Here is an 18,290-nt window from a genome sequence, read left to right on the forward strand (position 1 = left end):
TCAAACTCCCTAAAAATCTTTCAATAAATTCATCAGTGGACTGTATAAAGGTTCGAAGCTGGGACCTATTTGTTGTAGTCTACTGTTTATACTCAATTTCTTCAACTCCTTTAATTTCAAAGCATTGCAACAGCCTTTCCTTTAGTATAGCAAATCCACGGCAATTTTTACACTCGCCTAGAGGACATGCTGGCAAGGAAGGATTGCATTGGATTTTTGCCAAAGCATGTTTGTAGTTCTTAATAGGGTTTCTAGTTCATCTTCTAGTTGTAAATGATCCATATGCGATCCGACTGTCATGAGTTTAACATTTTGATGAATGGTACATACACACACACAGTGAGTACCACTTGCTCCTGTAAAGACACATTCTTTTGGACATCTCTGCAAACTTCGAAAACCCAATTCTGATATTTGGATACTTTTCTAAAAATAATTTATAAACTTCCTTCAAATTACTTAAAACTAATCTTTTCTGAATATGTCTTCTTTCCCCATTTTCCATAACAGATAGAAAATCTTTTTTTCCAGGCATTACACGGCTAACAGTGTCAGAGTAATAAAACTCTTTTACCATATCTTTCACATGTACAGGTAGTGATTTCCCTTTTTTTGGGTTAGGGGTTGATAAAACACCTTTGGTTATTAAAACTTCTTTTGCTTGAGATACAAGTCGATGCGAACAATTAAATTCTCTCATCACTTTTCGATTACTCCATTAAGCAACAAATATTGTCAAAATTATGATCTTTTCACTCTTACTTTGTGTTGATTTATACTTATTCTGAAGCACTTTAACAATGTCATCAGCACATGTGTTGGAAACTTTTTTTTTAGTTACTTCGTATTCATCATCCTCTAAAGTATCAATTGCCTCTGAATTAGTAGATAAAAGGTCTAAATTCCTTTTTACAAGTTTTTTAAGCTTTTTCTTTTTCTCCGGAATATAACTTTTAACAGTTTGTAACTTGCGTTTATCCAAGGGTGACTCACCCAATAACGACAAGGATTTATTAAAAATAGAAATTTCTACTTCCTGGCACTGATAATTTTCATCTCCCTCGTCACTACAAATATCTTGAGATCGAGAACTGCCTTGAGAATCTGACTCAAATGTTCAATTTGCAGAATTTTTATCATCACATAATCCTATTTCGGAAGGTAAGCCAGTGATCCTCTTTCGGCAAGTATCACATAATTTTTCTCCAGCCATAAGTTTTGAGGGATACATAGCTACTTGCCGACTAGTAGCTACCCTCAAGGTTTTATATTGTTTTTCCTTATGGTGTTGGAAAGGATCATAACAATAGTGTTGTCTCTTCTAAAACTCTTTTACTTGTGCTTGAAATGCCATTTTTAATCTAAATTTAATTTGAAAGTTGCTAAAAAACTAATTCCTAAGTTGTCTTTTGATGACTAATTCAATGGAAATGAATTGATTATTTTAATATAAATATATATAGCTTTAAGCCTCATATAATTTAATACTGACTTAGTATGTATTTATTAGGGTGTCCCAAAAATATATCATAAATCGAATTTTAATGTGCGGAATACTACATTTAGCATAATTTTATCCATAAAGAAAAACAAAAAAAAAATTAAGTTTTTAGCTCAAGCGGAAGGTTATTTAGGTGAATTCACTTTTATATAATAATTTATAATAAATAAATTTTGATTTAAAATTGATTTTTTTCCGAGTCAATTTTTATTTATGTTTCGACAAAAGCATGACCAACAATAAAAGTAAATGATGCGTGTTTTATAAACAATAAAAACTAATGATGCGTAAAGTTAACCCAAGCCAATATATAATTAAAGTTGAAATCAAGTTAAAAAGTTGTTTTTAACCAAGAAGTTCGTCTAAAACACAGGTTTGAACTTATTTATAATACTTATTTACCAGTTTCACTATTTTTTCATTATTTTTTGTATATATTATAGAATATGCTATAATCTATAGTTGTATACTACAAATGCGTCTAATGAGGATTTTTTAAATAAAATAAATTTTAGAAAATGTCTCTAAACATATATTATCACGTTAATTCACTGAGAACAGATATTGATGATGCATCAAAAGCTACAAGGAAGAGGAGACAATTTTATTTGCTAAGGTTTCCTTAACAGAGTTTTGCCCCTAATAGACTTCCAACAAATGGAGAAATGCTCAGAAGGTATTACTGGCTTAATCTCGAAAAAAGCATAAGGTAAATCTGAAAGTAATTAACAAAAGCATTACATTTTTTACACGTTTAATGTTAACTTTTTAATGTTTTTTTTTTTAACTTTTTAGCACCACACAGATCAACATCAAAATTGGTTGTCCAGTTGCTTCCGGGAAAACGTATTTAAGATGCTCCAGGTTTGCTGATGGAGTGTGCAGAGAGAATACTAAGCAAATAGTTACTGGTGTCTGTATTCTGAGAGAGCTTGTCAATTTATGGGAGCAGGCTGGGTTTAATGATGTTTTCATTGTGACGGAGCAAACTATCAAGACCAGAATCACCAAAAAAGTCAAGGAATACCACACTTTAAAAATGCTAAAAACACTCGAACTACCAGAGGGTAGCTACAAAAAGAAGGTGAACACTTTTTTGAAAGAGAGCAGTGCTCTCTTCTCTATTAATAAAACAAACATATTTTATTTAATAAAAAGTGATAAAAATAGGGATGATGAGGCTAAGAAGGAAGACATAAAATTCTTGAGGCTTTGTCTGAGAGGGGATATGGTCATATTTGGGAACATGGATAATAAATTTTGTGAAAACGCTCACAGGGCACAAGAAAAAATAATTAAGATGTCTGAAAAAATCCAAAGACATAGAGATAAAAATAAGAAAAAGGAGATTAGCTATTTGGAAAGTGACTTTCAAGCACAGATAGTGACAATCAAACTGAGTGCGACGAACTATATTTACCTCCAGCTAAAGTCCAGAAAAAACAGAAAAGGTTTCAGAGTGACATCAAAGTTTGTCTTCAGTTAAGTATGGAAAATATTCTTAACAATTAGATTCCAATTATGACCAGATTTGGAATTGGAGTCAGGCCGGGTATGTGTTTTTTGTCTTCTCTTTACAAGGCTGGTGAAGTTAATATTGATAATATCTCGATATCAAGATCAACTCTAAACAGGAAAACTCATAATGTTGTGGAGTCTGAGGCACAGATAATTAGAGAGGAAAACATTGATAAAATAAGAGGTTTAAAAGTTGTGGTACATTTCGATACCAAGATTTTGAAAAGATACGATTAAGAAAAAAAAAATTTCTAAATATGAGGATAGAATTGCTATCAGCGCATCTTCACCAGAGTCTGGTCCACTAGACTTTCTTCTTGGCATCTTAAAAATCGAAAGCTCCAAGGGAAGTGATCAAGCCATTGCAATTCAAACAATGCTTGAATACTATGAAATGTCGGATCAGATTATTGGATTGTGTTCTGACACAACATCCAGTAACACTGGTAAAAATAAAGGTGCCTTAAGTATTATTATTTCCTATGCCCTTAAAAGACCGGTTCTCTGGTTAATGTGCAGACATCACATTTATGAAAGACACGTGGCTCATGTGATGAAAGAAATATTTGGTCCTACAAGTAGTCCCAGCAAAAAACTTTATGTAATTCTCCAAAAACTATGGCCGCAGATTTACGAAGATGTAAACAAACTTGAGAGAATTGTAAAGTTTGACTGGTCTCAAGATGCTTTCAGGCCCGGCTCATTACTGTTCAAACTTGCCTTGGATTCTAAAGAGTTTTGTATTACACCTCTTCATAAGAATACTTTTCAGAGAGGAGATTACAAGTATCTTTGTGAGCTTATGGCATTTTTTCTAGGAGCTGAGTTATCGAACTTTTCATTTAAACAGCCTGGACCTCATCATGAAGCAAGGTTTATGGCTGACTGTATACATTTACTGGTTATTCAGATAACTCAAAAGTACCACCCTGCTGATTCCGAAACAGTTGGAAAAAATACAATAAATCATCTGAAAGTCGCAACCAACTACATAGTATTTTTTCATGGACTCTTCTTTCTAAAAAGCCCTAATGCTTCTCAAGCACCTTCAAATGATTTAATGGCGTTCTATATTGCTTTTCAGTTACAAACAGTAGACGAGTTTAAAGAATTTGCAGCAATAGGAAAGGTTCTTTACCAAAGTCTTAAGCGTCACACTTGGTATCTGTCCCCGCAACAAGTCATTTTTGCTCTTGCTGATAAGGATCTGAAAACCGAAGTTAAGACCAACATGTTAAACAAACTGCTTTCTTATGATATCCCGGAATTAAAAGGTCTGATTAAAAAGAGACCTGAAACTAAGGTTGAAATTATTCCTACATCGAAATTAGAAGACTTTGTCAACGAGCAGTCTTACCTTTTGTTCTTTCTATTGGAGATCTCCAAGAAGAAAATTATGGAAAGAAAAAGGTATCGATGCACTTTTCAAAGTGTGTAAGAGCACTTGCAGTTGTAAATGACCGTGCAGAACGCCACATTAAGTTAGTTCAAGATTTCATAGAGAGAACACACAATGAAGACAGGCTTCAGGATACTCTCCAGGTATTTTCTTCAATAATACGAAATATAAATGTGATTTTTAGTTGTTATTAATAATAATGGTTGTTAATGTATATGTAGTACTTTTTATAAATTTATGTATTTGTAATTTAGGTAGTTCAGAAGAGCCGTAAAAAGGTTTCAAAGAACGCTACAAAGAAAGATTTAAAAATTATTTAGTTAAATATTATTTGTATTAATAATATTGGTTTATGTTATTTTACATTATGTTATATTATTTTTTGATGTTTGAAAAAAGTGATTTTTTGATGTTAAAAAGGTCAAACTTTTATATCTCATAGTTTTCGAACGTTAAAAGATTTTTGTGTCAATTTTAAATTTTATCGACGAATATAGATTTAGTTGAGAATAGTAAAAAAAATTACGTATCACCTTGTTGCTCTTACGTTTAGGGCAGTTTTAGCTAAAACTTTAGGGCTTCTTGTTCCCAGGATCCAATCATTGTAATTTTTTGCAAAGCATCCTTATTTAACATAAACATAAACATATATGTTTGGACTGTGTTCTATGTCTGAAAATTAAATTCAAACGTTAAAAAATGCTGTATCTGCGCATGCGCCAGCATTCTAAAAATTATTTGCTGTTCATTTTGTTGCCTTTAAAACAAATTTCTCCTTAAAATTGATGATTTATTTTGTAAAAAAATTTACTTAAAAAGTTTACGACAAGCATATTTGTTTGTTTAACACGCAGCAATTTTTTTGTTTGCTTAGGTAACAATTGTAATCGGAATAATATGAACAAAGTTATTAGAAAGTCTTATTAAATTAAAAGTGAATTCACCTAAATAACCTTCCGCTTGAGCTAAAAACTTAATTTTTTTTGTTGTTTTTCTTTATGGATAAAATTATGCTAAATGTAGTATTCCGCACATTAAAATTCGATTTATGATATATTTTTGGGACACCCTAGTATTTATAGTACTAGTAATTAGATTACAACCTAGAAAATAAAAGAAAAAAAAGGAAATAGTTAATAATATATATTTCCAATAGGCTATTTACAGAAAATGACCTCAAAATATCGCATTTGTAAGTCCGACTTATACTTTAATATTATTTCCAAAGCTGTTTATGGGAATCCCAAAAAGATTTTTTCATGGGACATCCACAATAAAAAAAGCAATCTGTAAAAAAAAAATTATGATTTTTGACCTTTGCCATCGACCAGGGTCAAAGGTTAAATGACCAAATGACCAATAACTTTTTTTTTATTCAACTTATCACTTTTTTGTATAGACACTAAGTTGTTCGTCTATGCAAGAGCTTCTGTTTGCCACCAAAATCAACTTCTTAAGTATAATAGCAAAAAAGTTATGACGTTTAAATAACCAAGGTCAAGTGAAAAGGTAAAAACTTTGAAAGGTCATATCTCAAAAAATAATTGACCTAAGTCAAAAAAATTTACATGGTTTTCTTCTGTCCAAATGCCCAACATGTGAGCCAATTTTCATCAAATCCGAGTCGGTGATGTTGAATTTGACCAAAAAGTGGTTCCACTTGACGTGGAATGCCCCCTATACATAATATATATAGCACATGCAACTTGACTTTGTTATAGATTTTGTTTTGAAGAGTTATTGAAACATAATAATATCCATCTGATTTTGCTGATAAAGAAGCTGGTGCCTTTATCAGCAAAATCAGATGGATATTGTTGACTTTATATGAATTGCTATCTTTTCATGAGTTTTACAACGCGTTTATTTCTAACAGATAACTTAGATGTTATTTATGAACTCTGTTCATAAATAACATCTAAGTTGAGTAGAGCCACTAGTTTATTATTAATGAAACTTTTGTTTTTACTCCCACTATCAATTAAAGCTTCTGCTTTATACTTATCATTAATAATGATGCTATGACAGACTCTGAAGAGAGAGTTTGCCAAAGCTGATATGGTGGCACAGTAGTAATCATTATCAATTTTAGGAACAGCAGCAGAAACACTAGATGATCTGCAAAGTTTTTCAAAATGAGCAATTTTTTTACATTTGTGACAGATAGCTTCATGAGCAGGACATTTAGTACATGGATGTCTTATATTTCCACAAAACCAGCACAGTTGTTTCGATTTTACTATAGCAGCAAAGTGATTATCAGTCATGGATTGATTTTGCAAAGATGATTTGATTTCTTGAATAGTGGCAGAAATAGGTATAGTTGGTTGTGAGAACAAGTTTGAATTTTGTTGGGCGACGTCTAAAGATCTAGCTTGGTCAAAGGCTGATGAAAGGTCTAATGTTTTGTTTTCTAGTTTGCGTTGGCGTAAAATGTTGGAGAGTAAGCAATTTATAAACGCATCGCGAATCATTTCAGATTTATATTGCTCATCACTTACAGCAGTGAACTTACGGTCCTTAGACAAATTTTTAAATTCATTTAGGAATTGATCTATTGATTCACTCAATAGATCAATTCCTAAATGAATTTTTTGCTTCCGTTTTGACAAAATGTGTCTGGCAAATATTTCATTCTTTGGTTTTATGTAGATAGACTCAAGAATACTTGTTGCTTGTTCAAAACCATCACACTCTGCATCTGTTGAGTTCGGATCTATACCAAGTCTATCAGGTTTCATGAATCGCTTCATCTTTCTTTTATTTTATAATAATATTAGCTGTTTTGATTGTAAAGAATAACCAATTTGATTATGGTGACTCAAAAGAGCTATAATGAGTCTATAACAAAATAACAAAATACATAAAGTATATATATAGTATAATACAAAAGATATATGTATACATACATCACATTAACATAACACAGAAATTTTAACAAAGGATAAAGAAATTAGTCAACGCAAAATATTAGTGAATGATCTGAAGAACCAACCAAGCAACCAAAATTCAAATGATTGTGCATGGCCCGATGTAGTAAATGTAAAAAGAGTAACATAACAGCTCGAATGGATTTAGTCAATGTTGTTGTTAAAGATAGAGACCTTAAATAAATGAACTTAATAATCTTTGGACTCAATACCTCTAAAAACAAAAATGATAATGTAGTCAGAGAAGAAAATACATTATGAGTACAAAATATATTTAATCAGATTAATGCTAAAGCCACTATCCAACGTATTTTCAAACTAAATACAAAATCAGACACGCCACCGCCAGTAGTTGCTGTTTTAACCAACGAAGAAGAAAGAAATGCTGTACTAAAAACAGCCAAAACCCTATGAAACTCACCAGTAACTAATAACATATTTATTAATGCAGAGATAACAGGGACTAAAAGACTTAAAAGGAAAGCTTTAAGAGAAGAACGTGCTAAATTAAATGAAGCTAATAAAGATTCACGATACTATTACGGAATTAGAAATAAACGCGTTGTAAAACTCATGATCTTTTCATGATTCAGCAATTCATATCAAGTCAACCAGATCAGCTGATATTTCCAAAAAATCTACTCTTTAATAACTTGAACAAGGTGATTGAAAAGAACAACGACAGGCAACTAATAAATTTAAAAAACCAAGAGCTAATCAACCATCCAAAAACCAATTACTGTGGGAAATGGGCACTTACTAACATTTACAGTCTAGGTAATTTATTTGCTGATTTCCAACACTTTGTCCATTTACAAAATCTTGACATTTGTTGTGTTATCGAAACTTGGTTAAAAAAAACTTACCTAACAGTCTATTATGTTCTAGCTTTTACACTATTCTTTGCTGTGACAGAAGTAGTAAAGGAAGTGAAGTAGCAATATTTTTTTGCATTTTTATACAAGTTTTTTACAAAAGTTGATATACCACCATAGTTTCATGAATTTAAAAATTGTCTGTGCTGATTTAAACCTTAACGATCAGTCGTTCAGAATTATTGGTTATTATTGTAGTGGTGGTTTCAGTAAAGAAGCTATTAACTATATGGAAAGTAGTGAAAATGTTTCTCTATATTCTGTTCGATCGAAAATAATGTGGTCATACTAAGAGATTTTAACTTACCTGATATAGATTGGTGTTACTATCATGATCCTGATAGTGTTATACATAACTCTTTTTTACATTTTATAAACAGATATAGTCTCACTCAGCATGTTGATCAACCAATTTGTGAAAATAGCATGTTAGATCTTATTTCAAGTTCTTCCTCTTCATTTATCAGTGATCTCTGTATTGAACCACTTATTGATACTAGTGATCATAATGTAATCATATTCACTCCGAACTTGAATTGCTTATATCATGAATATGAAGTTGAAATGAAATGAAAGAGGAAGTTCCAGTTCAACAGTTCTACTGTTGGAAAAATGCAGATTACCAAGCTATCAATAAATATCTGAAATCGATAGATTGGAGTATTATCTTTCAAACATGTTGGCATACTTTTTCTACTATATGAAATAAAACTATTATACAAAATGTACCTAAAGTGCTAGTCAGTGATGACCATAAATCATCACATAAAATATGCTATCCTCATTATGTTGATAAGTTTGATAAGCAACAAAGAAATCCTATGGAAAAAATAAAAAATAACAGGTAAACCTAATGACAAAGCAGCTTATAAATCAATTGCCGCACAATGTTCTGATTTCATTAGAAGGTATCATGCAGCAAAAGAACTTAATATGATACACAAGACAACCTTGGTAGTTTCTTTAGTTTTGTTAATGGAGAACTCAAAACCTGTAGTAAACTCAATAACATTCGTTGATCTGATAATACCCTTTGCCAAAATAAAGATGAAATATCTTGTATTTTTAATAAGTTTTTTGCAAGTGTTTTTACAGTTGGACTGGAAAGTAGCAAACATTATTCCAATTCACAAAAAGGGACCAACAGTTGACCCAAGTAATAGACCCACCTCCTTGACATCTACTAGTTGTCGTGTAATGGAAAGAATCATTAATATCAAACTGATAATTTATTTCTTACTCAATAATCTTATCACAAAAGAGCAGCATGGTTTTATTCGTAAACGTAGTACCTGTACTAGTTTTCTAGAAAATCTGAACTTTAAGAAAGACTGGAGTTTAAATCTTTAGCGCCGCATTCCTACAGATATTATTTATTTTGATTTTATAAAAGCTTTTGATTCAGTTTCACATCCTAAGTTACTAATGAAATTACCCGCTTATGGAATAGTTGGCAATCTTCTGAATTGGCAAACTAATTTTCTGCACATGAGATCACATGTGTTAAATTTAAACAATGTAACCTCCACGCTATATCTGTAACAAGCGGTGTTCCACAGGGTTCTAGGACCTACTTTATTTTTATTGTTTATCAATGATGTGGGCCACATTAATAAAGAGCTTGATGTCAAACTTAAACTTTTTGCTGATGATATTAAATTATATTCAGTCTATGATGCACGTAGCTCTCATTCAGATTTTCACACAGCTGTTAATCGTTTGCACGAATGAAGTTGTACTCGGCAACTCTAAATACCAACTGAAAAATCCTTTGTCTGTGCAATTGCTAACCAGAGTCAAAACATAACCCACTGTGTTTATACCATAAATAACCATGAACTTGCCCATGTTAATTGTATAAGAAATTTTGGAGTTACCATTGATAGGAATCTTAAATTTAATCAACATATCAATCTTATTGTACATAAAGCTATGTCAAGAGCCTATCTTATTCTAAAATCTTTTTAGTCACAAGATAGATTACTGATGGTTAAAGCCTACTGTACTTATATACAACTTATGCTTGAAACTTGCTCTTCAGTCACCTTACACTATATGCCTGATTAATAAAATTGAGAAAGTGCAGCGTTTTTCTACTAAAAGAATTGCTGGTCTGTGGTCAGTTTCTATGATAAGCATTTAGCCATACTAAAACTTAATGCGTTAGAATATCGACGAATATTTAAAGACTTAGTTTTATGCTACACTTAACTGGACACTGACCTATCAAATTTTCTGATTCTCAATTCTTACTTGAACAATCATGGTCATAACTTTAAATTGTACAAACACCATTGTAATTTAAACAGCACTAAGTGTTTCTTTTCTAATCAAATTGTTAATGTATGGAGTAGTTTATCGGAGAATGTGGAGTCTGCATCGTCTGTCTCGATGTTTAAGAATTGTCTTACTGTACTGCTTTGTTCAATTTGATACAATTTTTTCAAACTTGTCCAGCACTTGATACAATTTAATATTTCAGTAAAAAATTTGTTAATGTATACTCCAGTATTAGTGGCCTTCGGGTCCTTCTGTTGTTTTTAAATATATATGTATATGTATATATATATATATATATATATATATATATATATATATATATATATATATATATATATATATATATATATATATATATATATATATATATATATATATATATATATATATATATATATATATATATATTAGGGTGTTCCGAAAAAATTTTTTTTGAAAATACGAGCTCGCTGGTAATTTTCCCATTTGACTTGATAAGATATAACCATTATTCAAATTTCAGGTCAATACCTGCTGATTTGACATTGCCACCAGCCTTTTAAAGTTATCATGAATTATTAAAGTTTAATCTTATTCATGAAATTGGGATAATAATGCAGAACATTAATTAATACTTTTAATTGATTACAACTATGAATCTAAACATAAAAATTGGTACTAGAACGCAATGATAAAAGTAATTGATTTAGACCTTTATGCAAAATAAAAAATAAATGTTTGAGATTCAAGTAATTACTAGTTTATGAAATGAGTAACAAAACAAAGTTATAGAAAACTTTAATTTCCTTATTATTTGTATATAACTAATCAATTGGAAACAATGTTACAGATATTAAATTTAAATGTTTCTATATTAGATTCAAATTCACTAAAACATATTTAGACTTGGAAAAGCGAGATAATATTTACAAAAGAAAATTTATAATAAAATAAAAACTGTATAAATTGTAAAAATATATATTTCCAATATAAAAGAAAATGTTGGTAACTGATGTTCTAATAAGTCCAACAGAGTTATATTCATGCATTTACATACATATTTATTAAAAAGAGTTCTTCTTTTTTCATCAACATTGATGCTTTATCAAACTTTGGTATGTTCCTTCTATGCTGTTCCACTACTTGGAAAAGGCATTGCTTTTGATTTTCATCCCGTATTAGACTTTGACTAAAGTCAGTAACTAGTTTAACAGATATGTAGTTAAATTTATAATTTTTTGACCATTCATTGGGGTATAGTGAAAGCCACTTAGTATTTACTTTCAAAAGATCAAAAGAATCCTGGAATTTTTTCCAATTAGAGAGCTCACTTTCACGTTTTGATTCATCTGTGGCATTACTGGCACTCCAGTTTCCATATTTTCATCGTTTATTTTTTTCAGAATTGTTGAAGCAATTTTCTTTTTTTCATGGGTAGACACAGATCCTAAAAAGAGAGCAAAGGGTGCAACTTCTTCACTTAGGTGCCATAGATGTCTTGATTGAGCTATCAAAGCTGCTTCTGCTACTCCTGGGTCAATTTTTTAAACATTTGCATGTTCTTCCAAAACCGTAGGTGGTTGATAGGAGCATCAATGGCGTTTGAAGATGTCAACCAAACTTTTACATAGAAAAAGCTTGTAAATAGGCAAAAGCGATGCAGTTTCTGAATCATATTTTTATCATAACCTAAGTACTCACTGAATGCATACATTTTAGCTGCATATAGAATGTTTGCCATCCATCTAGCGTGATGGAAAGCTCCTGGCTTAAGCCATTGTTCTCCCTTTTTCACATTTTTCTCACCAAGGAGTAACAACGTGACATAAATGCATTCCCTATAATCATCTCTTATAAATGTATGTTCTTGGAAGGACAGTTTTCCTTCAAAAGAAGATATGATTATTTTTCGTTGTCCTTCTTGGAAGGACAAAGAAAATTAATTATATCTTCTTCTGTGGATTTCAACGAACGTTCATTTACGTTCAGCAATTTAAAATTGTCATTCTTTTGAGGGATTGTGTCCTAAGAGTTCTTTAATTTTAGAAATTCTATATTGGTCGGGACTGTCATTGGGCCAAACAGGTGTTTCCATACGGACGACATAACACGATTTTGCCATATACAATCCTGTTAATTACTATACAAATCACTAACAATATAATATATATATTCAACTTACCATTAATTCTGTTGATATATATGTTCGTTTAGTGTTTACTAACTTAAAATGTATGGTATAAAAAATTACATTAAATATAGGCTTCTATATGGTAAAAAACCATAAAAATACATAAATTCTATTAATTCTAGCGCACGGTGCAACCTTAAACGTTAATTCAGGCTTAAAAAAATTTAACAATATGTTTATATAAACAATAGAAATGGGAAAATATATATATATATATATATATATATATATATATATATATATATATATATATATATATATATATATATATATATATATATATATATATACATATATATATATATATATATATATATATATATATATATATATATATATATATATATATATATATATATATATATATATATATATATATATATATATATATATATATATATGTTTTGGAAGATGATCTAATTTGTGCTTTTAAAAGAACAAAACCAAAGCTCAATGTCATCTAAAAAACTTCCTGCACCTAACCAGAGACAAAGTATTTATAAGCATCTAATCCATTGCCTTACAAGAAAATATTCTTGTACTTTTTATTAAATAATGATAAATATCATGGTATTAAACTGATACCCATTCAGTTGAGTCATCTAAGTATTTGCAAAAAACTTGTATGAGCATGATAGTCGATTTCAAGGATTGCAAGTTTGTTTATATACCGTTCTATTTCAATTTTGTTTATACTCAATGTAGTTAAGAGGCATTTCAAGAAATTTCCGTCAGTTGGTTATAGTTTAAACAATCAAGATATTTCCGTAAAATATCTGGCCTGCAAAATAAATTATTTTAAATGATTTTAAAAGGAAATCACTATAGATCGATCATACAGTGAATCACAAGCAATCTTTAAAATCTATTTAAATTGTAACATACCAATCAAGATTTTAAATGTTATATAATTTAATTCCGGTATATTATGGACTCCTAACTTTAGCTTTAATTTCCAGACCTGTCAAATCTCAAGTTGAGTGCTATTTATAAGTGAGGACTTTGCTTGGTACTGGAATTATTTTAACTACTACAAAGAAATTTAAACAAGAGAATATTCCAGAAAGAAATAGAGAAAATTAGCTATAACGACCAGCAATTAATTTTTTTTAATTTTACTTTTTAAGTGGAGAACATGATAACTTTAAGTAGAAAAAACAACAAATTTTTTAGGAAATGTTTTGGGTTTAAACATTTTTAAAAGTTATATCTCTTTTGGTCTACAATCACGTCTAAATCAAGGGCATTTTTTAATTTTATTCAAAATAATTTAAAGCAAACCGACTGAGCAAAGTCCTAAAGAAGTTCAAGAGGAGACTTTATAAAAACAAATAAAAAAATATTTGAAGGACTTTTTTAAAACATAAGCAGAAGTAGTTGTATTAAACAAAAATAAATTTTCATTTATTTTATTTAAAACTTAAGTTATAGATTGTCAAAGAGAAGGTTTTTATAAACATTTTCGATTTAAGCTTTACTATTTCGCCTTAACTGCGTTGAGTATACCGTATTTATAAACCAGCATTTCTTTAAAAAGACACTCTTTAATTCACTTTTAAGAACGATTTCTTCTGCTTAATTAACTTAACTAATCATTTAGTTTCTCCCATTCAAAATAGTAACGATTGGCGCTATTGAAATTTTGTAAAATCACGTGATTTTCCGACTACGACGATGGTTGTCATTGTCCCGGTTTTACCGTAAGAGAACGCAATGATAACTTAATTTTAATTAGTTTAGCGCTTTGCTTTGCTTTCCTAAGTAAAAACAGCAGTGACAGAATGGTTTGAGTTCTGACTATTTAGCCAGAACTTTAATTACCAAGTGGTCTAAGGTTCGACGCTTGCGTTGTTGCCAAGTAAAGGAAAGCATTTTTCAAAATAGTTTTCCTAATAATAAATTAACAAATTTAGTTTTACTGACAAAATAGTTTTAAAAGTCTTTTAAACACAGTTAAAAAGTATCATTTTACAAGAGTATATTGAATATCTATTGAAGTAAATGTTTAGAGATGATAACACTAGTTTACGTGAGCAAATAGAGTGTTTTCGAAAAAAGAAGTCTATTCCACTTCAGATACAACCTACTAGGTCATCTTATCTAGATATAACTAAAATTGGAACAACTGCGAGCTATGCTCTAATTAATACAATTAACATAAATCAGCGCATGTGAGCCGACAAAGCCACCAAAACAGTTTTTATTGGTGTAGAAAATTCACAAAAAGACACTCAAGAACAGTGTTCTAAAGATGAAAAGAAAATAATAAGAGATATAATTGTAACAACTAATTCGTCAGCGAATATAATATCAATTTACCGTCAACTTAACACAAACTTAACATGTGCGCATTTAAAAACAAATAAATTCCCACCTCTTATAGTTGAATTTGACACAATAGAAGCTCGTAATAAAGTTATTTCTTCAGCAAGAAACCTAGCTAATTCAAAGTACAAAGAGACCTTTATTCCATCTGACTGTACCCCATTAGAACAAGCAAACTTTAACAAGTTGAACTTAGAAAAGAAGAAACTTAATAATGAACATGATGCCAATTTTAAACTTGATCAGCCCTTTCAATATGTTTACCGCGGAGATTCCGTTCGTTGTATCAACGTCATCCAAAAAGTTATTATCAATGGAGTCAAAAAACATCCCTTTGTGGACAAACAAAAGGCAGCAATTGCAAGAAATCTTAAAACAATCACAACTGATAATAACTACCAGTCAATAAAACAGTCAACTATAAATCAAAGTATTAGATACACATCAATCGTTAAACGCTAAATCATCACCTAATAAATTTTTAAGCTTCTATACCAATGCTACCACTTTAAATCAAAAAAAAAATTCTAGAACTTTCAATAGCTGTTTCTAACTACAAATATGATACCATTTTTATCACAGTGACCTAGTTTAACAATTTTTCAGCCCCATTTCTTCCGAAAAATAATATTTTCAGAAAAGACCAATCTACTTATTGGGGTGGTATTGCAATAGTTCACAAGGTCACTGTACTCTATCCTGGCACCATCAATTGACAAATGACTGTAATTGTTTTACTAGATCGAAATTTATTTATAATAAAGGAAACTATATTCAGTTTAAGAATTACTTAGCTAAGCAGAGGTGGGAAATTTTATTTCAAAACTTAGACGTCAATCAAAGCTACCAAATTTTCTGCAATACCTACAAGGCTGCAAAAAATTTATTCCACTCATTTCTTTTAAACATAAGAAACGACGGCTACCTTAGTTAACGAAAGAGCCTTTATCGCTAATTAAACGAATAAAAGAACTATAGTTTCTCAACTGCCTCACAAAAGTTACCTGCTGATGCCGCATTTTTTGATTTTGCGAAAGTATTTGGTAAATTTCCTCACAAAAAGTTATTGATAAAGCTTGAATCGTTTGGGATTAAAAGCTATGTCTTAAATTAGATTAGTGCTTTTCTTTCCAATAGAACGCGTTGTGTTCTGTTGAATAGAAGATACGATTGGGAACAGGTTACTAGTGACGTTTCTCGGGGCTCAGTTTTTTGTCCAACCCTATTTATTGTATATATTAATGATTTACCAGAGCACATTAGCAGTAAAAATAATCTCAAAATGTATGCAGATGACACAAAGGTCCTCAGTGTAGTTAACACTTTAGAAAGCAAACTTAGTCTTCAAGCTGATATAGATAGCAGAGTCAATTGGAATCAAATATGGCTTATGCAACTTAACATCAAAAAATGTAAAGCTATGCAAATCAACCAACACAGATCTCTCCCTCACAACTATTTTATTGATAATAACAACACTGATAGTGGTGTCAAAAGAATCTGATTAGATACAACAACATTGGAAAAAGACCTTGATGTTCAACTCTCTGATGATCTAAAGTACAATAGCCAAGTGTTCACTGCTGCTGCTAAAGCTAATAAAATCTTAGGTCTGTTAAAGCACACTTTTGTCAGCAAAGACACAAAAGTGTGGAAAAAAACTCTATACAACTTACGTACGTCCACATCTAGAACTTACTGTGACAGCCTGTTGTCCTCATTTAAAAAAATAAATTACTGAAATTTAAAAAAAAAACGTCGTGTCACAAAAATACCTCTTGAATTAAAGCACCTTAATTACAAGACAAGATGTAATAAACTTGGTTTAACTTCACTAAGCGATAGAACAAAGCGCAGCTTATTCAAAAATTCAAAATTGAAAGCAAAACTAATTTATTTAACTGGCATACTGACCCAATATTTATTCCTCCCATCTATGGTCATCGCAAAGCTTCCCAGCAAACATGACAACGTTGAATCAACGTTGAAAACCGGTCGCAAAAGATGTTGCGGAAACGTTGACAAAGTAATCGATTTTGCAAAGATATGTAACGTTGTTTAATAGACGTTGATTAAGCGTAATTGCGTAACGTTGAAAAAACGTTACTAAATGACGTTACAAAAGCGTCGCAACTAAACGTTGAAAAAGCGTTACATAAAAAGCGTTGAATAAACGTCGCAACTTAGCGTTGAAAAAACGTTACCTAAAAAGCGTTGCATAAACGCTGTTAAAGCAGTCTATTTTGCAAGGATTTGTAACGTTGTTAGTAAAACGTCAATTTAACGTGACTCAGAACGTCGAGTAAACTTTGAAATATAACGTTGAATCAACGCTTAAATGCGCTGTTTAAAATATCGCAAAATATTATTAAACGTAATTAAACGTGACTATAATATATATTGAATTGGCAAATAAAACTAAATTGTAAGTTGAACTCTGCCCTCGCAATATTTCCATAATCAATTTTTAATACAAACAGTAATGTGCAATGATAAATATAAAAAAGCTTAACATATACAATTTATAGATATGTATATAAAAATATAAATATTTTCTTTAAAATTTATGAGTGTGAGTGTTTGCATATATATTTATGCAATATATAAAAATACAATTAACAGGATATCGTATCGATAGGCCAGGATATCATTGAGATACAGAATCTAAATCAAAAAACAAAACTTGTACCATTAGAGGTCTGAAAGCAAATGTAAAAAAAAAAAAATTAGTATAATTATTAAAAAATTTAAAAAGTAAATATATATATATATATATATATATATATTTATATATATATATACATATATATATATATATATATATATATATATATATATATATATATATATATATATATATATATATATATATATATATATATATATATATATATAACTTATTTATATATATAATTTATAATTATAGGTTCAGGTATCACTCCATTGACTAGTTCTTAACTATATGAGTGACACCTAACCTTATTTATGTGAGTTTATAAATATTATTGTAAATTTATATATAAATATATATATATATATATATATATTTATATATAAATATATATATATATATATATATATATATATATATATATACATATTTTTTTTATTTATTATACAGTAAACTCCCGGTTATTTAAAACGGCACTTATTAAAATTTTCTGCTTATTCGAAGTAATTTTTATTTCCTGTGAACTTTCTTTAACAAACTCATGCAAATGCTGTTATGCAGAAATGCAGTTATTCAAACCTGCAGTTGTTCAAAATTTCGGTTATTCGAAACAATTTTTGC

At 29.9% G+C, this 18,290-nt stretch overlaps 2 protein-coding genes and 1 long non-coding RNA gene across 3 annotated transcripts in view; 1 reads left to right on the forward strand and 2 right to left on the reverse strand.

Annotated features, from left to right (window-relative positions):
• The first annotated feature begins 1,823 nt into the window (after nucleotides 1-1,823).
• Nucleotides 1,824-4,837, forward strand: LOC136078329 (uncharacterized). Its single transcript, XM_065793930.1, has 4 exons — nucleotides 1,824-1,874; nucleotides 2,017-2,210; nucleotides 2,297-4,561; nucleotides 4,673-4,837. The coding sequence occupies exon 3, from the start codon at nucleotides 3,396-3,398 to the stop codon at nucleotides 4,455-4,457; it is 1,062 nt and encodes a 353-aa protein (XP_065650002.1). The 5' UTR covers nucleotides 1,824-1,874; nucleotides 2,017-2,210; nucleotides 2,297-3,395; the 3' UTR covers nucleotides 4,458-4,561; nucleotides 4,673-4,837.
• Nucleotides 4,838-6,310: 1,473 nt separating this feature from the next.
• Nucleotides 6,311-7,171, reverse strand: LOC136078821 (uncharacterized). The gene has a single exon (XM_065794636.1). It carries the CDS (start codon nucleotides 7,169-7,171, stop codon nucleotides 6,311-6,313), a length of 861 nt encoding a protein of 286 aa, XP_065650708.1.
• A 10,260-nt stretch (nucleotides 7,172-17,431) lies between these two features.
• LOC136078330 (uncharacterized) overlaps nucleotides 17,432-18,290 on the reverse strand; it is a 30,178-nt gene continuing 29,319 nt past the window's right edge. Inside the window, exon 5 of the long non-coding RNA XR_010637724.1 lies at nucleotides 17,432-17,662. This is a non-coding gene — a long non-coding RNA (uncharacterized LOC136078330). The remainder of the gene's footprint in view (nucleotides 17,663-18,290) is intronic.

This window comes from Hydra vulgaris, chromosome 03 (assembly GCF_038396675.1).
Source record: "Hydra vulgaris chromosome 03, alternate assembly HydraT2T_AEP".
Lineage (NCBI taxonomy): Eukaryota > Metazoa > Cnidaria > Hydrozoa > Anthoathecata > Hydridae > Hydra > Hydra vulgaris.